The sequence below is a fragment of the Balaenoptera physalus genome, assembly GCF_965194825.1.
Source record: "Balaenoptera physalus genome assembly, chromosome: 2".
Classification (NCBI taxonomy): domain Eukaryota; kingdom Metazoa; phylum Chordata; class Mammalia; order Artiodactyla; family Balaenopteridae; genus Balaenoptera; species Balaenoptera physalus.
This window is the reverse complement of record NC_138883.1, coordinates 40,152,386-40,178,278: the sequence shown is the minus strand read 5'-3', so window position 1 is coordinate 40,178,278 and position 25,893 is coordinate 40,152,386. Positions and strand designations below refer to the sequence as shown.

Below are 25,893 nucleotides of genomic sequence, written 5' to 3'. Positions count from 1 at the left end.
TTGTTGTGGATGGAGAAGGACCTGAAGACATCTCTATGCTGTTTTGTTTTTTTTTTCTTCTTCTTTTTCTGGATGACTCCAAGCATAGTTATCTAGGAAGAAACCTGGGTTCAAGAGGTTGGGGAAGAGGGGTCAGCCTACAAATGTCAAGTTTTAGGTACTTTGGGGATGTCTTGAAGAGTTACTGAGAAGCTACTTAGAAACAAGTTTAGTAGTTAGAAGGCAGAGCTAGAGCTGCAGATTTGCGAGTCCTCAGTGCATAGGCAATTGTTGGAAGTCAAGAGATCTTTTGAAGTCTTGGAGGAGATGAGTGCCCTGAAAGACCAGAAGAATGGTGTACAAAGAACCTTGGGACACACACATGTTTAAAACATGGGGTGGAAGAGAATAGCTGGTGAGGGAGACTAAGAAGAAATTGTGGAGTGAGAGGAACCAGATGTTGTTGGAGCCAAGGTCCCTTGCTTCAGGGCTGAGGAGAGAGTTTGTACTTTGGACAGTACTCGTAGATACAAGGGGTGAAGTTAAGAAGGAGGTTATGGGACGATGGGAGATCAGGGCTCTTACAACAGTGGGGTGAGAGGCCTTTCCCAAGGCTCCTGATGGAACTTGGGTACCATTTCTGATGGCCGCATCCAGGACCTCTGTTCTGCTCCTCTTTCTGCTGACAGAGGAGACTGGAGGGTTAGGTGGGGATGGGTGAGAATGGGCTCAGCTTTCATGATGCTATGAGCCATGGGTCCTCTGCGAGAGGGTCAATCTAGTAGCAAATAGTTTTTCTCTCCTCCTCTTTCCAGTGATAGTCATCCCCATGAGTTTGCACGATGGTAGATGCGTTTGTAGGCTGGGCTTCCTCAGAGGAAGCCAAGTCCCTGAGAAACACCTGTGTATGGCACCTGAAGAGTCAGGTCTCATACTACATTGAGTTGAATCATTCTATCTGAATTTAGAAATAACTATGAGTCATGTGATTCAGCTCTTTTCAAAAAACAGAAGATTCTGTTCTGCTCAGTGACATTTGGGGGCTTTTGCTTGCCATTTTTAATACCAACACTGTTTGTCACAGCCATTGTGACTGGTGCTGGCATAAACTCCTGGAATCCTCTCCCTATCCTAGTTCACCAGGTTCTCCTTCCTCTTCCAAACAACTGCTAATCTCAACCCATTTATGAAGTCTTCCTTAATTAATCAGACGACTAGGTACACAACTCCTGTGATTCTCTCTTCACTCAACACCCAATAAATGCTCTCACCCATTGGTTGTGTGTACTTGTTGTAAAGACTCATTTAAGTTATGTATTTGCTTAATACGTGTGTTAATTGTTCTTTTATTATCACTATTGTCTCAGGAATCATCTAAGTTTAAGTTCTTAAACATCATTCTTTATCACACAGTTCTGTGATCATGTGGTTGCTTATTCAGTATATTGGATAATACTAAGCAAAATTCTCTCACTACCTGATCGCATTACCTTTCAAGGATATTTTGTATTTTAGAGACATTAACAACATAACACTCTCTGGTTCTTTCTTGACTAGTAACTTTTGGTCAACACTAAGGTTTTCCTGTTTGTTTTTCCCACAGTTATCCCCTCCCAAGTGCACACATGATAAAATGAATATCTCAGGAAGAAGAAAAAAGACGTCTGATAACATTGCTCAGTAGTTCAACATAGTAAACAGGGTCTGGCGTCCCCACTTCTATCATTGGCTGCCTGACCTCACTTAACCTTCCTGTTAGTTTCTGTTTCCTCACCAGAAAATTTGTTACTTTCCAGGGGAGAGACCCAATTGATTCTAGGAGATTCTAGGAGACCCAATGTTAATAATGTTAATAAAGGACAAAGTGCAGGATGGTGTTAACCATATGGTCCTGGGATAAAATCAAGAGTGGAGGATTCCGGGGGTAGTTCTGGTGCTAGCTAGCTACTAGATGAGCCTTGAGCACGTTGTTGAACTTCTAGGTAATGGTTTCCTAGGTATTGATTCTTCTTCGAGGCAATTAGGTGATTGGATTAAAAATCCCTTCTATTTCTTGAACTCTGAAGTAAGAATTTTAACAACAAGTATAATAGATAACACTTAGTTGCCACCTGCTAGGTATTTTTCTAATTATGTTACACTTATTATCTCAGCAAGTCCTCAAAATGGCCCTTTGAGGAGAGTTCTCTAGCCCTTCATGTTCTACAAATGAGGAAACTGAGGCATAGGAGACAAAACAAGTTGCCCAAGGTCACCCAGTTTATAAGGGGAAGAAGCAGGATTCCCAGCTGGGCTCCAGATTCCAAGCGCTCACCCACCACACTCTCCTGCCTGCCATATATAAAGGCTGCATGACCTCCTCTGCACCACCCCTTGAAGACCAGCCACAGATTTTAGTAAACTAAGTGCTTTTGCTGCTGAGCAAATACAACTTAAATTGCGTTCTACACTAAATCAGAGGTATTTCCTTTATATGTTTTATATCAGTAATTCTAAATATTAAAAAGTGCCATAGATTTCTCTTTCTGATTTAATATGCTTACAGTCATTTGGAAACTTGGAACTATGCTTTTTTGACTCACATCAGAATGTTTCAGAAGTACTTTCAAATACAGATGTCTATGTCTGGTATATAAAGCCTTAAATTCAGGTAGGGAGAGCAGAAGACTAAAAAGGATGAAATATTTACTATTTTTGAGATCAAGTTTAGACAGTTTGACAGAGACTTCGGAGAGCCACTCCTCCCTGGCAAAGCCTCACATCAGCAGCACGAGTTTCAGACCAGCACAACTTTCTGCGATGGAAACTTACCCTGGAGTGGCTCCTACTCACTTGTGCCTTCTCAAGTTCTGAAAGAGTGTGTGGGATGACAATCAGATTTTATGAAATATAATTTTATTTCAAACTAGTTAACCTTCGTTACATTTGACATAATTATTCTCCACCCTGTGGTTGGGAGGGCTTGGCAAAACCAACTCCTGGGTAAGGCAGACCAGGGCTCCAGACCTGCCCACCTCCTGAGACTGGAATGTGAGTTTCCACTCTGGGGCACTGAGCCAGCTTCCTATTTACTTAGAGGCATTGAGCACCTCAAGAGCAAAACAGAGGTTGTGATGCAAGTTTTGGCTGCAGAGCGTGCTAGGATTGCTTGATGTGTTCAACTAACACGTGATCTGAAAGGTTTCTCAAAGCCCAGGGTGGTTTCAGGCACAACAGGATTAAATCGTCTTTTTTAGCCCTTCTAACTCAGTCCTAAGTCAACAGGAGGCCATGCGAACAATGAGGAAGCTCCCTCTGCACCCTGATTGTCAAATGGGGGTTGAGTCTGTGCTCTGGGGAACAGAGTTAAGTCCCAGAGTTCTTTCTTCCTGGTCAGGGCAGCCAGCAAGAGAATGGTGATAGGGAAAGCCATATGAAGCCATGGGGGCCCCAGTTTACTTACATGACTTAAATTTCTTGCAAATTCTGAGGTGTGGATGAGTGTGTGTTTGCTTTTTAAACAAAAAGAGGCTCATGTGCAAAAGAATAGAGAAAAGGGAAGAGTGAAGTTTAGTTAAGAATGACCACGTATGAGGTCTTATGAGGCACCTGGGTATAGGAGGTGAAGGAGACATAACCCCTAGTTTCCTGGGATAAGGGAAAAGATGGAGGTGTGCTCCCAGGTTGCTGTGGAAACAGAGGGGAGAAGCATTTCACTCTGATTCAGGATTTGCCTTAGGCTCTGAGGCACACAGGAAAGTCTAAGTTAACTAGTTAAAAAAAAAAAAAAAAAAAAGGAAGGGAGAACATTCCAGGAGGGGTGAAAGGCAGGAGTGAAGGCATTAGGGGATGACCAACTTGGTAGACAACTACAAGCAGTTTCTTCCTGTGTCCTTCCAGCTATAACAAATCACCTGGAAAATTCATAGGTCACATTACTGCAATGGTAATAGCTGTTGAGGGGGAAAAAAAAGACTCAATTCATGAAATATTAAAACTGCAAGTGAGCTGACCTTTTAACCAATCTTTATAGTATTAAGGGATTAAGTAAGTAAATTATTGGTAATTAGACCCCCAGGGAGAATTTAATTTGCATTTAGATGTGATAAGTGTTTAGTAATTCAATACAACTTTTGCTTTGGCCAGTACTGAGCTGGGTCTTAGGTTGGTGATAATGTAGATCAGGTATAGGGTGTTATCATTAGGCTAACTTTCATCATCTGTCAACAAAGGAACATTAAAATCTGTTTATTTTGTGGTTACTAACTGGCTTCTACAAGTATTGTGGAAGAGAGCAGTACAGTAGAGTGACTTCTGTTCTTATGTGACCCTTATCCAAAATTGTAAGAACCTCTCAGGAATATTGATTATGACACTATCCCCATAGCGCTGAGGAAAAAGGTATATTTTCATCTTCTTTAGATAGATGGGAAACCTGAGAATGATAGTAATTGGGCTGCTTACCAAAGATGTTACACACACCCACCCCAAAACAAAACCTGAAGCAGGTACAATTTTAACCATGCTAGAGCCTCTGAAGAATTGGTATCTTAGCAACGTTTATTTGGACTATTTCTACATTTGATTCTTTGAGATTTCTTATATTGACCCTAATTTTTACTGTTAAAAAGAATATAATGATTGATATCTATATAGCATATATTCCTGCTTTCTGGTGTTTTTTGTAGAAAACAAATCCTAGAAGTTGAATTGTTGCATGAAAGGAAATGCACATAACACTTGGACAAAGGTCACAAAAACACTAACTCGAAAAGATATCTGCACCCCCATGTTCATAGCAGCATTGTTTACAATAGCCAAGATATAGAAACAGCCTGTGTCTATCAATGGATGAATGGATAAAGAAGTTGTGATATATATACACAATGGAATATTAGTCAGCTATAAAAAAATGAGGAAGTCTTACCATTTATGTCAACATGGATGGACCTTGAAGGCATTATGCTAAGTGAAATAAGTCAGAGAAAAACAAATACTGTATGATGTAAAAAACAAACAGGAAAAACAAAACAACCAATTCACAGAAAAACAGATCAGATTTGTGGTTACCAGAGGCCGAGTGTAGGGGGAGAAGGAATTGGAGGAAGGTGGTCAAAAGGTATAAACTTCTGGTTATAAGATAAGTAAGTACTAGGGATGTAATGTATACAACATGATAACCACAGCTAACATTGATGTATGATATATAGGAAAGTTGAGAATAAATCCTAAGAGTTCTCATCACAAGGAGAAAATATATATTTCCTTTTCTTCTTTCTTTTTATTGTATCTATATGAGAAGGTGAATGTTAGCTGAACCTATTGTGGTAATCATTTCACAGTCTTTGTAAATCAGACCATCATGCTTGTACACCTTAAACTTACACAGTGAAGTTATGTCAATTATTTCTCAATAAAACTGGAATAAATACTTTGACAGGTATTTGTCAAATTGGTCACCGAAAGAAATCATTCTTGAAATAACTACGTGTTGAATGTGACCATGTGCCTAGCTCTGGGCAAAACGTTTCTAATGCATTATCTCATTCAGTCCTTGGAAAAAACCTAGGAGGAAGGCACTACCTGGTTTATAGATGGGAACACTGAGGCTTAGCAGGGTAAATACAGCCAGAGGATGGTGGGGCGAGGACTAGAGACCAGTTTATGCTCCTACCAGCAGAGGCTGGAGGTGCCGATTTCCCTACACTGTAGCAAGAGTGGGCATGTTAACTACCTTTGTAAGTATTTGCCAACTTAAGAGGTAAAATGTCATTTACCTTGCAGTTCTTACATGTCTGTCTTGTATAAGATTGGACATCTTGGCATGTTTATTGTCTATTTGCATTTATAATTTTATGAATTGCCTGTTCACTTCCTCTGCCCCTTTTTTACTAGATTGTTTATCCTCTTTTCTTAATGATGTATACATATTATAAATAGTAACACTTTGTCACATGTTGCAAATCCTTTTCTTCCCAGTTTGCTTTAACTTTGTTTTGTGTCTATTGACAAGTAGGACTTTAAATTTCATAGATTGCAAATCTGTGGATCTTTTATGGCTGTAGAAATTTGTTATCCTCATCCCATTCCTAGGATTGTATTTTTTTTCCCATGTTTTCTTTCTTTCTATAATTTCCACCTCAACATTTATCTGAGATTATTTGGGTGTAAGGAGTGAGGTAAAGATATTTTCCAAAAGGCCACCTAGTTGTCTAAACACCACTTATTGAATAATCCATCTTTTCCCACTGACTTGAACCATATTCTCTTTCAGCCAAATTGATTTCTAGTTTTGGACTTTTCTTGAGGGGGTAGAGCACTGTTTAAATTATCGTAATTTTATAATATGTTTTAACATGTAGAGCAGATCCTCCCTCATTGAAATTTTGGGACAGTTTTAAAATATTTATGGTACCAAATAAACCTTGAAAAAAATTGTCAAATTTAAAAACATCCTTTGGGAATGTTGATTGAAATTTTGTTGAATTTAGACATTAGTTTAGATAGAATTGACAGCTTTGTAGTATTGAGTGTTCCAATTTAAGAACTTCATTCTTACTTATCTTTTCATACCCTTCAGTTGGTTTTATAGTCTTTTTTTCATATAAGTCTTGTACTTCTGATAAATTATTTCCTAGATAATTTGGTTTTTTTGGTTGTATGAATGGGATTTTTTAACTTATTCTAATTGGCTCTTTTGATATACTAAATACCTTGACTTTTAATGATTTATTATTGTCCATCAAACTGAACTCATTTTTTTAATAGATTAGGCTGAATTCTCCTGAGTTTTCTAGTCATACAATAAACAACTTCAAATAATGGTCTCTTTGCCACCTTTTCCTAATAGTTTGATCTTTTGTTTCATTTCTAACAACTTTGGCGAGTACTTTCAGAATAATATTAAATAATAGTGGTGATAATTAGTCTTATTCGTTCTTAACTGTCACAGGAATTTTGTTAACATTTACCATTCAGTTTGATGCTTCTGACCTGTGAAAATGTGTGTTGGTCATGTTAAAGAGACAATCTTTTAGTCTTTCGAAAGAATTTTTTATTGGATTACAAGTTAAATTTTATCAAGTGCCTTTTAAACATCTGTTGAAACTGTCATACTTATTCTTTCACCTATTAATAGAATAAGCTATAATAGATTTTGTATTAATATGCCCATTGTTATGCTCCTGAGAAAATTCCCACTTGGTCATAGTGAGTTCTTCTTTTTAAGATAATTCTGGATAGTATAGAAGTTTCTGGTTATTTGAGTATATTGCTACTGGGAAAAGTCTACATAAAATGAATCCTTCAGAATTAGAGGTAGTCCTTTTAAAACTTTATCAATTCCTTCTAAAAAATTAGACTGTTTGGTTTATGTGACTAATTTTGACCATGTATTTACATGGAAATCTTCTATTTCTTCCAAGTTTTAAAATTTATTAGCAGATTATTCTTGCATGATTCCTTTAGTTTCCTTTGGAGCAGTGATTCGTTTAAAAGCATTATTGAAGAAGGAATCTTTATTTTATAATCACAAGCCTCTGCATACATTGGAGAAGTTCCAGAACAGTTAGGTGGAAGATATCATTTATGATCTTTAAATGGTGCACAGTTTTTAGAGTCTTCAGATTAGGAGCCGCTACTTTTAAAATATGAAATTAGAAGAGGAACTCTGAGTGTATTCCCAGTTAATTTCTACCTCTTCCAAGTTAACAGAGGTGGTGCTGGAACTGATGCTTTGGCGCAGGGCTCTCACTGTGTTGGGGGCAGTTCCCTCACTAAGTTTGTGAGGACAGCAGAATGAAAGGGGTGTAATGAGGAGCCCTGTTTGCCAGCCGGTCACTGCAGCCAGTCGGTGAACCTGAGGTCCCAGACAGCTGGACAGGGACGGCAAGACCATGCTGCTGTCACATACTGGAGCATCGGAACTCTGGGGGACCCACGCTCTGTTCCGGGGGAGACTGACCCAAGATAGCCAGTTATAACTAGGCAATTGGGAATCCCAGGGTTCACATATGTCTAACAAAGCATGATGATTTTCTGGGGTGTTTTACATCTTGAAGAAAGAAAAAAGTAATTTGGGGAGTATTTGAACTATCAAACTTTCTCATACATTAGGTGCAGGTAGGTTCATTACACATGATTCTTTTTTCCCTTCTTTTAATATACAGCTACTCTCCAGAGAGACCGAATCTTCAAACATTTTACCAGGAAGCGCCAAAGGGCTATGCGAAGGCGAGTCCACCAGATCAACGGACATAAGTTCATGGCCACATACCTGAGGCAGCCCACCTACTGCTCTCACTGCAGGGAGTTTATCTGGTAAGAGGTTCCCTGGCTTCTCTCCTCCCAAGAGCTGAGATTTCCTCTGGTTGTGTGTGATTTCAGGAGAAAGCATGATTATTAAGAATTGTTTTAGAATCTGATTATTTTCCTCTTACTCTAATATGTTGACCTAGAAATTTTAATCCCCAACAAAAAAATTACACAATTTACAGATTAAGTTTTATTTGTTATTTCTTTTGCCAATCATTTTGGTAAAAGTGCTAATGAATCATGAACTGGTTAAAAAGCACTAATTAGAGAGAGAGGCTAATCAGTTAATAAATGATCTATCCCTAAGGAGGAAAGAAATATCAACAGTATTTCTCTAAGAAGGCATGAATCACATGATGACTTATGGAATTAATTGTTGGAAGTAAACTAAACATACAGTAGTCTTCAGCCTTATAGTATGTAGACAAAGGTAATAGCTTTCAGTGATCACATACTATAATCCCTGGCATTTAAGAATCAAGATAATTAATAGTTGAGAAATTCTAGATGATTTGGGGCAATATCTTACTATACATGTTACTCAAGTGGCAAATCTACAATGTAAAATAAATTTAAGTAATAGTTATCTTCAATTAGAGGCAACATTAAACGTATTTATTTGCAGAGAGAAGGAAGAAATACCCTCTCATGCACAAAACATACACATACACACCCTTCTCAGGAGGAAGAAACACACTCTCATATCTGCAGCATAAAAGGAGATCTTTGTTTTTGTTGCAAACTTTAGTCATTTTGTTTAAGGGAGAAACACTTGATTCAGATTCATTTCTGAGTATTGATCAATTACTTTGTGTTTTGTGGGGGGTTTTGTGATTACTTTAGATTTTATACCTTTTAACAGTCAGAATGCAGGCTTAGTTTGTGTTTCTGGCCTTTTTAATCAAGAATATGGTCTTGTCTATGATCCTTTTAAAGTACTATTGGAATCTGTTTGCTAGTATTTTATTGAGGATTTTTGCATCTATGTTTATCAGTGATATTGGCCTGTAATTTTCTTTTTTTGTGATATCTTTGTCTAGTTTTGGTATCAGGGTGATGGTGGCCTCACAGAATGAATTCTGAAGTCTTCCTTTCTCTGCAATTTTTTGGAATAGTTTCAGAAGGGTAGGTGTTAACTCTTGTCTAAATGTTTGGTAGAATTCACCTGTGAAGCCATCTGAGCCTGAACTTTTGTTTGTTGAGAGCTTTTAAATTACTGATTCAGTTTCAGTGCTGGTAATTGGTCTGTTCATATTTTCTATTTCTTCCTGGTTCCATCTTGGGAGATTGTACCTTTCTAAGAATTTGTCCATTTCTTCTAGGTTGTCCGTTTTATTGGCGTTATAGTTGCTCGTAGTAGTCTCTTATGATCCTTTGTATTTCTGTGGTGTCTGTGGTAACTTCTCGTTTTTCATTTCTGATTTTATTGATTTGGGCCCTCTGTCTATTTTTCCTGGATGAGTCTGCCTAAAGGTTTATCAATTTTTTTTAATCTTTTTGAAGAACCAGCTTTTAGTTTCATTTATCTTTTCTATTGCTTTTTTAGTCTCTATTTCACTTATTTCTGTTCTGATCTTTATGATTTCCTTCCTTCTACTAACTTTGGGTTTTGTTTGTTCTTCTTTCTCTAGTTGTTTTAGGTGTAAGTTTAGGTTGTTTATTGAGATTTTTCTTGTTTTCTGAGGTAAGCTTGTATCACTATAAACTTCCTTCTTAGAACTGCTTTGGCTGTGTCCCATAGGTGTTTTTTTTTTTAATATTTATTTATTTTTGGCTGTGTTGGGTCTTCATTGCTGTGCACGGGCTTTCTTTTAGTTGCGGCAAGCGGGGGCTACTCTTCGTTGCAGTGCGCAGGCTTCTCATTGCGGTGGCTCCTCTTGCTGTGGAGCATGGGCTCTAGGCGCACAGGCTTCAGTAGTTGTGGCTTGGGCTCAGTCGTTGTGGCTCGCGGACTCTAGAGCACAGGCTCAGTAGTTGTGGCGCACGGGCTTAGCTGCTCCATGGCATGTGGGATCTTCCTGGACCAGGGATTGAACCCATGTCCCCTGCATTGGCAGGTGGATTCTCAACCACTGTGCCACCAGGGAAGTCTCATGTCCCATAGGTTTTGGATTGTCTTGTTTTCATTTTCATTTGTCTCTAGGTATTTTTTTAATTTCCTCTTTGATCTCTTCAGTGATCCGTTGGTTGTTTAGTAGCATACTGTTTAGCCTCCATCTGTTTGTGTTTTTTGCAGTTTTTTTTCTTGTAGTTGACTTCTAATTTCATAGTGCTGTGGTTGGAATATATGGTTGATATTTCACTTTTCTTAAATTTACTGAGGCTTGTTTTGTGGCCTAGCATGTGATCTATCAAGAAGAATGTTCCATGTGCACTTGAAAAGAATGTGTATTCTGCTGCTTTTAGGGTGAAATGCTCTGTAAATATCAATTATGCTCTATAAATATCAATAAATATCATTTGGTCTAATGTGTCATTTAAGGCCTGTGTTTCCTTATTGATTTTCTGTCTGGATGATCTGTCCATTGATGTAAGTGGGGTGTTAAAGTCCCCTACTATTATTGTGTTACTGTTGATATCTCCTTTTATATCTGTTAATATTTGCCTTATGTATTAAGGTGCTCCTATGTTGGGTGCATATATATTTACATTTGTTATATCTTCTTGGATTGATCCCTTGATCATTATGTAGTGTCCTTCTTTGTCTCTTGAAACAGTGTTTATCTTAAAGTCTATTTTATCTGATACAAGTATTGCTGCTCCAGCTTTCTTTTGATTTCCATTTGCGTGGAATACCTTTTTCCATCCCCTCACAAATATCATATGATATCATGTGGAATCTAAAAAAATGATACAAAGGAACTTATTTACAAAACAGAAATAGACTCACAGACATAGAAAACAAATTTATGCTTACCAAAGGCAGAAGGAGGGGGCAGGGATAAATTAGGGATTTGGGATTAACAGATACATACTACTGTATATAAAACAGATGAACAACAAGGACCTACTGTGTAACACAGGCAACTATCTTCAATATCTTGTAATAATGTATAATGGAAAAGAATCTGAAAAAGAACATATATATGTATATATATATATATATATATATATATATATATATATAATGAATCACTTTGCTGTGCACCAGAAACTAACACAACATTGTAAATCAACTATACTTCAATAAAATAAATTTTAAAAAGAAATAAGACATTAAATTTGTACACAATAAAAAAAAAATATGAAAGAAAGAAAAAGTAGAGTCTTGTCTAAACCAAAGGCCCTAAACTGGCTGTCGATATGTATGAAGCCTAAAACTGTAGTCTTTAGGAGGAGGTTCCTATTCTATTTTTTAATGAAAAAATTAGCATCTCTGGCAACTTTGAGCCCATTTTTCTTCTTTGCATGCTCCAGTTAGCCATAGACCCACCTCTCACTGGATTTGCCTGACCAGAAGGGTAACTGTCTGTTACTGTTTTATTTCATGTCACACCATTTGGCTTCCCTCCTTTACATGACCTGCCTGCCCCTGTAGGCATTTGTGGTGGCAACCTGTGATCTCAACTAATGTTCTTAATGGAAACTTACTTGATAATTTCACCAAATTTTTTTCTACCAAGGAAACTTTAACTCCCACCTAACTGGCCTTGTGAAACACACACACACACGCACACACACACATGCACACACACTTAAAATACTGGTATATGTGTTTTATATATATACATACATATATATATATATATCTATGATTAAGCACATGGACTCTGGCATTCAATCTCATCACCAACTAGATGTGTGAACCTAGACAAGCTATATAACCCATCAATGTCTCCTCATTTGCAAAACAGAGACAATAATTTTATTTTATTTACATAATAAACTTTTATATGCACTTAGAGTGCCAGGCACTGTTCTAAGTATTTTACATTATCAACACTTTTTATCTTCATGATAACCTTATAAAGTAGGTACTGTTATTATTATACCTTTATATATATTAAGAAACAGTGACTCAAAGTAGTTAAAACAACTTGCCTCAAATCACATCCAGGCCATCCAGCTTCAGGATCTGTGCTCTAGGCTATCCTATTATATGTGCTACCTCAGGTGGCTTTTGTGAGGATTAAATGAGATGGTACACGTCAGCTGCTTGGCTCATTGCCTGGCATATCCTACTGGCTTAGTAAAATGTGGTTTTTGTTAATAAGAATGAGAATCATATCACCATCACCCAGAGACTGTATTAGGGAGAGACAGAGATGGAAGCTGTGGGCATGATGGGCATATTGTGGCCGCACTTCTGCTCCCCAGTGGACTCTGGGTGATGTGGGCACAGGGAAGATGGAAGATGCCTCAGGTCAGGCATCTGGAGTGGACTCACCTGTTTACATCCATATGTATATTTGCATCTGTTTACTTCACCCTCTGCATGTATTTATGTGTATGTGAGAGAGAATGATCAATAAGGCAGTAAAGTGACACTTCAGGCAGAGGCTCAGTCATACACACAGAGGAGGGTTTATTTTCACTGAGGACTTGGGGGATTACCACAGTGGTGGGTAGAATGAGAATTGCCAAACTCACCTGTTTGTGATTCGGAGCATTCTAACTCATCAGTTTCCTCCTTGTCTTGTGGTAACAAAAAAGGGCTCAAAAAGAACATTATCTCTGCTGCTTCTCTGAAATTGTGTTTTTTATAAAGGACCAGAGGATGAAATTTGTTTTCCTTAAGTACTGTAATTATAGGAACATTGTTGCTGAAATATTTGACTAATGGTTTCTTTTTTCTCTATTGTCTTGAACAGGGGTGTATTTGGGAAACAGGGTTATCAATGCCAAGGTAAGAAAACATTTTAAAACTATGTTTAATCTTGTTCCTGTGTTAAAAAGTGATTATACCAAGAGGAAACAGGATACATTCCATTAATATTTTGATAAATAACTCTCTGTAGGTCAAATGAGACCCCCATAGAATTATAACCCTTTAGTTTTGGTTAAATTTTAGCCATGTCTTTTTGTAGACAAAGTAGAGGGGCTGTTTTTATTCCTGAATCCAGGATACCTATGTAAGTTTAGTTGTTTAAAGTTTTGTCTCTGCAGGATCATGAACATACTAAAAGGTGATGCGATTTTGTGAGCAGGACCCTTGAGTCTTGAAGATAAATTTTTGGTTTTTTACAATCCCCTTGTCCATAGGGGTGAGAAGTAGCACAATGCTGATTTCTCTTTACTTGAATTGGAAATAGAAGCTATTATCCAAGTTGCTTTTTTGATTTTCTGAATTTAGTTAAATGTGAGAATGTTCAAAGTTAGGCTGTTAATGGTCTTGTAAGATATTATCCATTCAATTTATTTTGATTTTCACAATTCTAAGATAACCTCAATTAGTGTTCCAGAAGAATTGGAATGAAATAAAAAAGGAAAGAGTAAAAGAAGACTCCTTAATCTGGAGGTTTAGCCAGGCTGGATTGGACTTTTATTTGGGCCTCCCTCATCATTAACTTGAGCGTCATCTCATGGTTTGTCTGTATGGTACCTATTATCTTAATTTACACCCTACAGATCATTGGTAAAATAGTACTACCTATCCTAGAGTGGTGACCTATGGTAAACTAAGTAAATAAAGAAATCCCACCTTCTCTTCTGAAGGAGGGGAAGTAAAACATTATTTCCCTTAGAAGAATGGAATAAGACATACATTTGGATGTAATTTTGACTTTAATATGTATGAACAATTCTACTGAGTTCTCAAATTTAGGAAAAACTGAATTGATGTGACAACAATAATTGACCTTATGCTATTAATTTCAGCCCCAAATGAGAGCATAGTTCACAGGTCAGAATCAATGTCACTTTTTGGCTTGGACCTCTCCAGCACAGGGGTATGCTCTGTCCATCTCATGCATACAAAGATAACTTGAGAACCTCTTGGTAAACAAGATTATATTTTTTGAGTTTAAAAATACATGATTTGTGACATATCTGTTGTTTTTTTAGTTTATTTCTTCTACCATGGCCTGTAGTGCCAGGATATTTGAAGAGCTGATTTTCAGTGGGCCACCTGTTAAAGGATCAGGAAAGAACACTGGTCAGGAGACATGTGGACACTAATTTGTTCACATCTTGCAAAGGGATATAAAACCACATGCCTAGTTGGAAGGATATACCAATCATGCTAAAACTAATCAAAAGCAAACAGATTAAAGCAGACTTCAGAACAAGGAAAGTTATAAAGGATAAGGAAGTGCATTATGTAATAATAAAAGGAGTCAGTTTTCCAAGAAGACATAAAAATCTTTAGCGTATATGCGCCTAATAACAAGACATCAAAATACTTAAGGCAAAAACTGATAGAACTGCAAGGAGATACAAACAAATCCACTATTATAGTTGGATTTAATTGTATTTAATATCTCAGCAATTGATAGATCCAGCAGGCAGAAAATCAGTAAGAATATAGTTGACCTAAACAGCACTATCACAACTTGATCAAATTGACATTTATAGAATTCTCCATCTAAGAGCAGCAGAACACACATTCTTCTCAAGCTTACTAGGAACATTTACCAACATAGACCACATTCTGGGACATTGAAACAAACCATAACAAATATAAAAGAATAGAAATCATAAAAAGTATCTTCTCAGACCACAGTGGAATTAAACTAGAAATCAATAACAAAAAGATAGCTCAAACACCTCCAAATATTTGAAGATTAAGCTAAATATTCTAAATAGCACATGGGTCAAAGAAGACTCAAGAGGAAATAAAAAATATTTTAAATCAAATGAAAATACAATTTATCAAAATTTGTGGGAGGCAGTGAAAGCAGTGCTCAGAGGAAAATTTAGAGTATTAAATGCATATATTAGAAAAGAATAAAGGTCTAAAATCAATAATCTAAGTTTCCATCTTAAAAAGGAGAGAAATTTAAGCCTAAAGTGAGCAGCAGAAAATAAATAACAAAAATAGAGTGGAAAGCAGTGAAATTGAAATTAGGAAAACAATTTTAAAAATCCACAAAACCAAAAGCTATCAATAATTCTCCAAAAAGATCAATAAAATTGATAAACCTGTAGCCAAGCTGACTGTGAAAAAAACAAATGCCTTGGAATATAAGATTTTTCTATGTGAAGGATTCCCTCATATAAAAAGACCAGTTCTCTGGGCACTTTGAATTTGGTTCTCCTGAGAATTCAATCTGATGAAAGCTAGATTTGTTTTAGATTATAGTGCTACTTGCTGACATGTCATCTGTCTTTATGTATTTAATCCTAGAAACTTCCATATGTCTTGAAAGATCTTAAAAATGATGTGTATTTTCATATTGCTTCATTGCACATGTTCATCCTTTAATGGAAACTGGACTCTGCACTCTATCAGTTGTCTGAATGAAAATTTAAAAAATGTTATTTAGAAAGTTCTAACTATTCAAGCAATTGATTGGGTCATTCTGCAAATACTTAATGAATGCCTACTTTGTACAAGTCATCATGCTGGCTGGGAATCCTGAGGACATTAGAGGTTGTATGTGGAAGATCTGAAATGAGGGAGGCCAGCTAGAGGTTGTAGGAGACTAGAGGAGGGAGAGAGTTTCAGTCTAGAAGGGGAGCCATGGGGAGTATATTTTCATAAAAGAGACATTTTTTAAAGTCGTTTCTTGTTATACATTTAAGGTTTAGTGAAGTGATAGGAAAAGAAGATACCCCAGGGATTGAGAGGGGCATGGACAGTGTGTTGGGGAGGGTGAAGATTTGCTCCAGGAAGAGCACCTAGTCTAGTTTTTAGTGGAACAAAGAGCCCCCAGAGAAGAAAGGTGACAGGTGAGCCTGGGGTGGGCTTGGGAGAGCCTGAAACCTATCTGGGAAATTTCACCTCTAGTTTGGCTTGACTGTGAGACACGACTGAATGCTTTAGATTATGGGCCTGAGGTGACCAGAATCATATACTGTGAGATGATTCCTCTGGATGTTGGGGCAGGAAGGAGTAAAGCCAGGAAGGATGACATTAGTTCCGGACCTGATTATGAACAGTTCAAGCGTGAGCAAAGGCCTGAGTTAGGGTGGTGGTAAGGAATATAGGAAGAATGGGAACACTGGCTGCCATCATGTGGGCCCACCATCTAAATCAAGCCACAATGGCCTGGTGCCTCCAATAAATGTATAATCGCTGGATTTTATTTCCTAGTGTGCACCTGTGTCGTCCACAAGCGCTGCCATCATCTAATTGTTACAGCCTGCACCTGCCAAAACAATATTAACAAAGTGGATTCAAAGGTAAGATAGCAGTTTGCTGATTAAGTGCCTGCATGAGCTCATGCGTGCACATTCTCTCTTGCTCGCTCTCTCTCCCCCTCTCTCTGCCTCTGTCTCTCTTTCTCTCTCTCTCTCTCTCTCCCTCCTTCCCTCTGTCTTTTTCTTCCTCCCTCTCATTCCCAATTCCCTTCCACACTCCTTGAAGCCAATGGTGGTATCAGAATTGAAATTTCTCTCCTTTTTATATTATGGCATTTGTATTTCTATACTTGCATAGCTTGACCTGTCCTTGAGGTGACTCCATTAGTGATCAGCTGGGTAAAAGCTCTAGGGATCAGTTCTCCTAATTTGAAGAGAGATTTGGAAACATGGAAAGTTCCCTGAGTTTGGCATCAGATGAGTGGGATTTGAATGTAGAATCCAGCCTCTGCTAGCTAGCTTCTCTCCCAGCCTCAGACCTAAAATAGTATCAATACTACAAGATAGAATTGATATGGTAAGTATGTTGTTAACTGTAAATTGCACTTCCTAAATAAAGTGACTTTTGGCCCCCTCCAGCCTCTCGAGGAATTTCAGGGAGGATCTGTATCTATACATAAAGGCTTGAACATCACTCTTGCCATTAGCATTGCATCCAGCTGAGGTGGGCGTACATTCTAAATTCTGGAGGTAGAAGTCAGTTGGAGTATTACCAACAGTTAGCAGTGGATTTACAGATGCATTGAAAAGTCCGACTCTGGAACTTGATGGTTTTTTACGGTATACACCCAGGATTGCTATAGAGTACACACAGAGGCATGTGTACTTTCTTTTATGAGAAAGAGGCCAGAAAAGTTTCAAGAGGAGTAATATTGCCCCACTACTTGTTACGTGTGACTCTGTTGTTATTGCTTCAAACTGTGATATAGATTATAGAGCATATGCCTAGTTTAACTATTTGCTGGAAACAGTATGTGAGATTTCACCTGATCCTGAGAAGTGATCGTCTGTGAGATAAAAGCAGAATCTTTGCACTCAGATATCAAAATACAAAGACAGGCAGAGGCTGGAAGGGCTGAATAAGATCACCAGTTGAATGTCACTTTGGAACAAATTCCTTCTGTGGTTCCCTGTCCTCTGGGTGTCACCCCATCCTCATGACACAATTTCTGGAAGAACTTGTGGTGATAGCAAGTGTATGTTGCCTATAAAAGACTTGTTGAATCCTGAAGTTAAAAGGTTCTAGGAAATAGCCATGGGTGTGAGGAATTGGCCAGGAGAGAAACACGGCCAATTGAATATAAAAGGTGAAATGAATATTTAAATTTCTATTAATCTCCCAAGATGGTGGACAGTTTAATGTACACCACACATTTCTGTCCGGTCTTGTTCACTAGGAAATGTGCTTCGTCTGCGTGGTAAGGCCTGGGTAATTCATCGTGGCTGGGCAGTAATAGTATACACATCTCAGGTGTCATAGTAACACTTTGCATTTGGTGGGCTCCTGTTACAGTTTTCACAAAAGGTGTGGGTATGGAATTTCAGCTCTCGTCCTCCTGTTTCCCTGCTACAGATTGCTGAGCAGAGGTTCGGAATCAACATCCCACACAAGTTCAGCGTCCACAACTACAAGGTGCCAACGTTCTGTGATCACTGTGGCTCCCTGCTCTGGGGGATAATGCGACAAGGACTTCAGTGTAAAAGTGAGATTCTGGGGTGCTTGGTACCCACTTTCTCATGAGAACACCTTGCTGCGAGCTTTCAGCATTCTGCAGTTCAGAATCTGACCTAGGACAGATGGTTTTAGATACCTTGTAAATGAACATCTTAGTGGCTCTCTCTATATGTATGTGTCCCTTGTCAGGCACGTAAAGAGAGTTACATGTGATCCACAGATTTCCTAACCATGGAATGTTTACTCACTTGCTAAATGAAATGTCCCGTCTAGTTAGCTAGCCTGCTGGCTATCCTCTGTTTAGTACTGAGTACAGGCTAGTCATTGTGTATTTCCATAGGTATTTGAAAGAGGATAAAATGGGATCTGGTCAGAAATGGAAGGTGGTAGGAGGTGAGGTGGCCAGCACAGAAGGTTGAGTTATGAGTAAGAACTAGCAGGAGAGTTGGTTTGATCACCTCACCAGAAATAAGCAGGAATTGAGTGATAAAAGCATAACTCAGTCTGCCCTGTGTCTTCTCAAAGAGCTTGATAGAGATCAGAGAGTAGATAGAACGAAGGACACTTCAGCTTTGGCCACGTGAGGGCACGCACTTCAACAACAATGTCCAGTGGAGCCTGAGTTTGGAGCTTTTGCCTCAGCAGAGGATAAGGATATGGGGGCTGGTCCCTGTCCTGTTAGGAGTTGAGGGGCTCTTGGCCTGGAGTCATCTCTCCTTGAGTGTTGCTGTAACAATCTGGCTGTCGTGGGGTGCACTGTCCTCTGCTGAAATACACGTGAGTTTCAGCCTGAAGCCTGAGACACATTCTGAGTCACCAGGGGAGGCAGAGTTCATGTCAGTACAACTGGACAACTTCCACTGGCTGCCTGGACTTAACCAGACCTGCTTCTATTAACAAAAAGGGGCTAGTCACTTGTCTTTAAGAAAGGCAAATTCTTTTATTTCTCCAGAGCACCATTTAACTATTCTTATTTCATAGATGTTTCATGAAATAATTCTTTTTCAACCAAAACAGCAGCCAGCTCACATGTAGCTTTGTTTCAGGCACTGCTTGATCATTAGCTGGATGGTGTCACCCAGGTGTGGGTTTCTAGTGTGAAAGCCCCTTTCTGCTTTCGTATGGTTGTTGCTGACAGGCAGAGCCATGGGTGGGGTTCATCTGCATTGCACTTGTCCCCGGTGGTGCTGAGGGTAGCACGCCTGCAGTGTTCCGGCTCCTATCATTTTTGCTTTTATTGTCACGTGGAGCTTTAGAAAGGCCACCGCAGGCTTGTATGTCTCCGTACCAGCCTTGCTGAGAGAGGTGGATTTCCTAGGAATCTAATGAAGCTTAAGCCTTGGAGCTCCTCCCTTGCAAGGTACCTTCCAAGTTCTCTACTTGATGAAGTGCTCTTTTTCTTAAAGAAGGCAACCCTAAATTGCATAACTTCAGGCACCACGAAACCTGGCTCTGCGTATGCTTCCAAAGATGGGCTGACACACCTCAACGCATCTTACGCTGCTTTATCCCTGCCTCTGATCAGCAGGGCCCGTGTCAAGAAACCGTGTCAGAGCTCTGTGCTGATTAAACCTCAGGTCTTTCATCACCCCAAGTCAGCTTCCTGTGCACCAGGAGCTTAGCTTGCTTTGCTCTCCTCTTCCAACTGCCACTTGCCTTGACCTTTAAAAACGTTGCTTTTTGTCACCCATGAAGCCACAGGCTGCAAGCACTGAGAAATACAGCTGCTGCACAGGATGCCACGTTCTGTGCTGTGAGGGCCACCCAAAGACAGTGCTCAGAAAGAAAGCTTTACTTAGAGGCTTTCCTCTCAGAAACACCAGTTCCATCCTGTCTGAACAGCCATCTACATGTGGCTGTTAGATTGCTACCTTTTAGTGAGAGTTACAAGGAATGGCATAAAGTCGGTTGGCACGTTTCCTTGTTATTTAATCGAGTGAGCCGTTGCCGTGATGAATGTTTTGATCTCTGTATTGAATCATGCTGGGAAATCAGTGATGACTTTTAAAATATGATTTAGGTGAATGTCTTGCATCAAGTCATAGTGAAAACAAAAAGAAATTTGAAATGTATTATTCTTCCGTATGCCAGGCTTACTGCTTCTGCACAAAACAGAAATAGAGAAAATCAGGGATTTACTTACACTCAGGGATCGTTGTGGGTGTCAGTTGAATTTGATGAGAAGATATCATTATTCAGCCTGTGCAATTCCTCAGTCACGGTCTTTCAGGTTATCACAGCTCTCTTTCACAGCACATGTTGACGTGGCTCCTTTCTGAATGTGGATTCCCTTTTCCTCTTCCATCCAGTATGTAAAATGAATGTACACATTCGATGTCAGGCGAACGTGGCCCCAAACTGCGGAGTGAATGCGGCGGAGCTGGCCAAGACTCTGGCAGGAATGGGCCTCCAACCCGGAAGTATTTCTCCCACCTCGGTGAGACTTTGCTCTTTTCATATTTTGTAACTTAGAAGTTGTTCAGATGTGGCGAGCCCTAGTATTGTGTGTGGCATAATCAAAGTTCCTAGTCTCGGCAAATACAATAAACAGATTTATTGCATTTTTAAAGAGCATTTTGTTCCACAAATAAGGTTCTATATACAATTATATAACAAGAAATAATGAGCGTGCAGATATAGCAAGAAGCAGAAAAGGGATTTTTTTTTTAAAAAAATAGCTTCCTGTCATTGTGGTCTGGTGAAAAGCCTGGAATCCAGGGTCCTCGGTTCTGCTCTTGTCGGGGCCCCCGGCAGTGCAGTTGACCAGTAACTATGGGCCTTTGCTTCCTTCTCTCTGAAGGGGTTGAACTTAAAGAGCTGATGTTCTCCACAGGCCTGGAATCCAGCAGTTGCGTAGTATTTGTTTATGGATCGTGAATTTATCTCAAGTCCAGCCACAGACAGGAGTTCCTTCCTCTCGGCTCTCGGGAGTGGGTGGAGCATGTCAGTCGCCGTGCAGGTGTTTTGTCCTGCCACCGCCCTGAGTGACCCTCCCCCACCTGCTGTTGTCCATTAGCGCTTCAGACACATCCCAGGCCCACATCCTATTGCCACCTTCCTGGCTGTGGTCTGCTGAGAATTGGGAAAGAGCCATGGTTATGGCTGAGGCTTCTGAAATGTGTAGCTTGATGCCGGGTTCAGGAAAATTCTAGACTTAACTGTCAAATGTCTCTGGGCACTTAGGAAGGGAAGTGCAATCACTGTCAGGTTCTTGGTTATCCAAACAATGTCATCACTAACCACCCCATTTCCTTTTCACCGCAGGGCCCCGCCTGGTAAAGCAGGGGCTTGGATTGACATTGCATTTCTTGATTTCAGGAAGGCGTTGGCAAAGTCCTTCAAGTCTGTGTGTCTTTCTTGTGGACAGACAGGCAGGGTGCTATACCGTGAGGGGGATTTCCAGTGCATGGGACAGCTGTCCCTGAAGAGTGTAGGTTAGGGATTTTGGCCTGGCCCAGGGCTTCTGAAATACCATGGAAATAAGCTGAGCCATGTGGCGCAACCTCTAGGAATGGGCGACGCCACTTGTCACTTGAACCAAGTATCTTTCATGTTCTGATACTTAATAGTGAGAAAACCCAAATTCCCTGTTAGCTGACAGTACAGCATTAAAGAGAGACATCTTTAGTCTATCAAAAGAGAAGAATGGGTTAAACAAACAACCAAAAATGATTGAGAAACACTGGATTTAGAGTTTTCTGGCAGCGGAAGTATTTAAGTGGAGGAAGTGAGATTCAAGCTGGTAAAATTTTTCCATCTTTGAGAAATTTATGATCAGAAATCTAGAGGAGAAACTATTAAAATAATCGGTATTTAAAGGTGATCCATTTTATATCTTCAATCACTGTTTCACTGGGTTGAGTAAGAAAAATCCTTGCAGTTTCAGGGTATTGTCCAGCTGTTTATTACAAACATTGCTTAGAAGTTGCCTCAGATAAGCTTTTTTTTTTTAGCTAAATAGGTCAAATGCTCCAGGATGTCAGACTTTTTGTCTCTCATCTGGTGGTAGCTTGTCTTATAAATATCCCAAGGTAGACATCTGCACGTCACCTTGTCTTTAGGTAGCACCCTCCCTGGGATGAGTCTTGTACTAGTGGGATGGGGCTAGAAAACTCCCCGAAGAGGCCACATCTACTTCTGGTTCTATGTGGTGAACCGGGAGCTCTCATTGGGTTGGTGGTTAACCTTTCTGGAGGGCAAGTTGACCATGTATCAAAAGTCTTCAAAATTAACACACTGGCCCAAAGAATTCCCTTTCCAGAAAGTTATCTTAAGAAAATAGACGATGACGGTGAGGATGATCGTGTTGATAAAGATGACAACACAGCTTAGGTTTATGGAATGTGCCAGGCACTGGTCTAAGTGCTTTAAGTGCAGTTATTCATTTACTCCTCATAACAACCCATGTTGCAGGTACTATAACATCCCCTTTGTTAGAAGAGGAAACTGAGGCACAGAGAGGTAGGTGACTTGTCCACAGTCACAGGGTTAGGTTGTAGAGCTGTGATTTGAACCCAGGCAACCTGCTTGAGAGCCTAGACTCCTAATCACCCTGATTTGAAGATTTGCATGCAAGTATGGTCACTGTGTGTTATCTATACTAGTGAAAAATGGGAGATAATCTGTATTTCCAATACCGGGAATTAGTGAATCAATTGTGATATATCCATAAAATGGAATATTGGACAGCTTTTTGAAACTCATGTTCTTGAAGGACATTTAGAGATATGGATAATATGCATGGAAAAATGTTAAATTAAAACTTGTGTTATGAAACAACAATTTTATTGTATTTTTTTAAATTAAGTGTAAAGATAGATGTGTGTATATGTATGTTTCTATTTTTTGTTTTTTGAGGAGGGCTGATGAGATTATAGGTATTGTCAATCTTACCCTTCATATATTTACATTAACTTTTGTTTCTCTTTTATAATTTAAAATATTGTATATGAAAATGTTGCTTCATTCATTCTTGGTGTGGAGTGGCGCTCAATTCTCTGAGCAGTTGTGAAAGCTGCTATTTGCAGGACATGGACACCAGGTGGCGCTCTTGGAACTTTGCCCACCCTGTAGAAAGCCACCGCAAGAAATCAGGTGGACCAGACTGAGACATTTTCTATATACTCCCATTTGAGCACAAACTGAAACTCGGTGGCTTAGATATATTTTAAATGATTCTGACCCAAATACAGTAAGCACAGATCAGGAGTTGGTGCTGAAGCAGTTTTGAGTGGCAGAACCTGATCTCACATGTCAAGCTGTATTGATCTTTCCCCATGTGCTGTATTGAGGGTTGAAGCTGCAAGTAAGGTCTTCTTCATCCATAAATGCTTCATGCTGCACTGTGATTTCTGAGTCGATGTATTCCTACTCTTCTTTGCAGAATCTTGTTTCCAGATCAACCCTAAGACGACAAGGAAAGGAGAGCATCAAAGAAGGAAATGGCATTGGGGTTAATTCTTCCAACCGACTTGGGATCAACAACTTTGAGTTCATCCGAGTACTGGGGAAGGGCAGCTTTGGGAAGGTGAGTCTTGGCTCCAAGTGTTTGGGTGGTTAAAGGATGCCTGCTCCATGTATGTTGTTTGCCTGTGCATGTATGTATACACATGGCCATTTCCCACGTGCCATCTGCCTTCTGCCCCAGACGAGGCCACACCCTAAGAGCTGCACGAGTTCTCACGCTCCCTCCTCCTGCTTTGCCATAGGTGATGCTTGCAAGAATAAAAGAAACAGGAGACCTCTATGCCGTGAAGGTGCTAAAGAAGGACGTGATCCTGCAAGATGATGACGTGGAGTGCACCATGACAGAGAAAAGGATCCTGTCTTTGGCCCGCAATCACCCCTTCCTCACTCAGTTGTTTTGCTGCTTTCAGACACCCGTAAGTATGACCCACATTCACTGCCTCAGTGGCCTCCTTTCTTCAAAAGCTGAGATCACAGATGTTGAAGGTTTCATAAAGTAGAGTATTAGAAACTTTTGGGGGATGGACTCCTAAGGTAGGGTCATTTGAAGTATCCAGTGACTTCTGATGACCAGAACCAATGAGCTAACTGCTTCCTTCCTTTCATGCTGTCCTGGAGAAGGATCACTTTGAGGGTTGTGTGTCCTAAGATTGAAAACGTCTTCATACGTAAGTCTTCTCTAGCAGAGTGAAGGTTACAGAAGTCTAAGAATACAGTAAATGTCATGGGCTGCTTATTTTGGTGACTTTAACCTCAGCTCTGTTGCTAAATGCTGAACTGGTTCTGACCCGGGGAGAAGAGTTCAGACCAGGATAGGCCCAAAGGGAGCACCTTGATTTGTAATGTCCCAAGATATTGCTTCTGGCCTCAGTCAAGGACCCTCTGCTTGATTCTATGGACTGATTGTGGGATTCTGTCTATCCCATCATGTTGTGCAATTAGGAATGCTTTTGGCTGCAGTTAACAGAATATGTGACTGACAGTGGTTTACACAATAGACAGAAAGGATGAGTTTAGTTCATTAGTACAGACTTTTTTCTTGGGAAGTCTGACAGTAGCAATGTTAGGGTTAGATTAGTTGATCAGTGACATCAGACATCTCTTCCCCATGGGTCTCAAGGTATTTGCCACAGCCCTAAACATCACACCTCATATGACAGCATCCAAAGCAGGAAGCTCGGGGGACAGAGGCAGAAGGGCTTCATGGACCACTCTCCTTTTATCAAGGAGAGAAAAATCTTTCCTAGACCTGAGTTACAGGCTCACCCTGAGCTGCAAAGGAGGCTGGAAGAGAAAATATCTAGTCAAGATAAGCTGCTTTATCATGATTGGCTCGCATCAACCTTGACTTATCCCCTGGGGCAGGACACTCTATAGCCCATTTAGCATTGGGCTCAGAACTGGACTTCTGTTGTCAGTGGAGAGGGAAGAGGGCTCCGGTTGTCAGTGGAGAGGGAAGAGGGCTCCTGTGAAGGCACCAAGAGGGTCTGGCACAGATATTTCTTAATCTTCTTGCTGTCAAAGGCATTCTGAAAGAGAATTCAGGACTTGTCCCTTGTCTCTGCTACCATCGGGGATGTAAAGGGTGTGATGGGAGCAGGATGGGGGCATCCCATCTGGTCCAGTGATGCTGCGATGCATTTCTAGGGAAAGTAACAGCTATGCCAGAACCAGAAGGGCCAGTCAGAATTAGTCAGGCAAAGAGAATGAAAGTGAATATGGAATAAAGGTTAAACAGCTCAGGCATGGATCTACTAGTAAATGGGAACAGGAGGTGTGAATAAAGCTCATGAGCATAAAATGTGAGGTTGAGGAGGGGCCTGGTGAGAACTAAGGCTGCAGAAGTAGCCCAGGCCGCTGTAGGCGCTGTTAAAGGAGCTAGAGTTTTAGTGCTAAGAACAAATGCAAGACATTTAAGCAGAGGAATGACATATCAGATTGCATTTTTTAACTGTTAAAAACCATTTTATTTTATTTTTTTTTTGGCAATAGGTAGTATAAGCATCCTCCAAGTATCCATACCCTCTCTTTGAAAGGAACAGTTATTACTAGCTTCAAGTGTAGCCTTTCAGAGAATTTTTTTGCACACAAAAGTATACACACACACCACATATATGCATCCATATTTATTTTTCTAAAAAGCACAAATGGTAGTATATATTTGTCCACCATTCTGTATCCTTTTTTTAAGGAAAAAGAAATCCAAAATGGTTTTATTAAGGAAGTAAATCTCTGTAATG

At 39.7% G+C, this 25,893-nt stretch overlaps 1 protein-coding gene and 1 pseudogene across 2 annotated transcripts in view; one reads left to right on the top strand and one right to left on the bottom strand.

Moving 5' to 3' along the window:
• The window catches only part of LOC309655336 (putative E3 ubiquitin-protein ligase TRIML2 pseudogene), a 396,542-nt pseudogene that overhangs the window by 181,158 nt on the left and 189,491 nt on the right, over positions 1-25,893 (bottom strand). The gene's annotated exons all lie outside the window — the stretch shown is intronic.
• PRKCH (protein kinase C eta) overlaps positions 1-25,893 on the top strand; it is a 221,605-nt gene that overhangs the window by 110,582 nt on the left and 85,130 nt on the right. Inside the window, exons 3-9 of the mRNA XM_082450419.1 lie at positions 8,127-8,277; positions 13,083-13,117; positions 16,466-16,554; positions 18,086-18,215; positions 20,497-20,624; positions 23,571-23,714; positions 23,896-24,069. Coding sequence (XP_082306545.1) covers positions 8,127-8,277; positions 13,083-13,117; positions 16,466-16,554; positions 18,086-18,215; positions 20,497-20,624; positions 23,571-23,714; positions 23,896-24,069 — 851 coding nt within the window. The remainder of the gene's footprint in view (positions 1-8,126; positions 8,278-13,082; positions 13,118-16,465; positions 16,555-18,085; positions 18,216-20,496; positions 20,625-23,570; positions 23,715-23,895; positions 24,070-25,893) is intronic.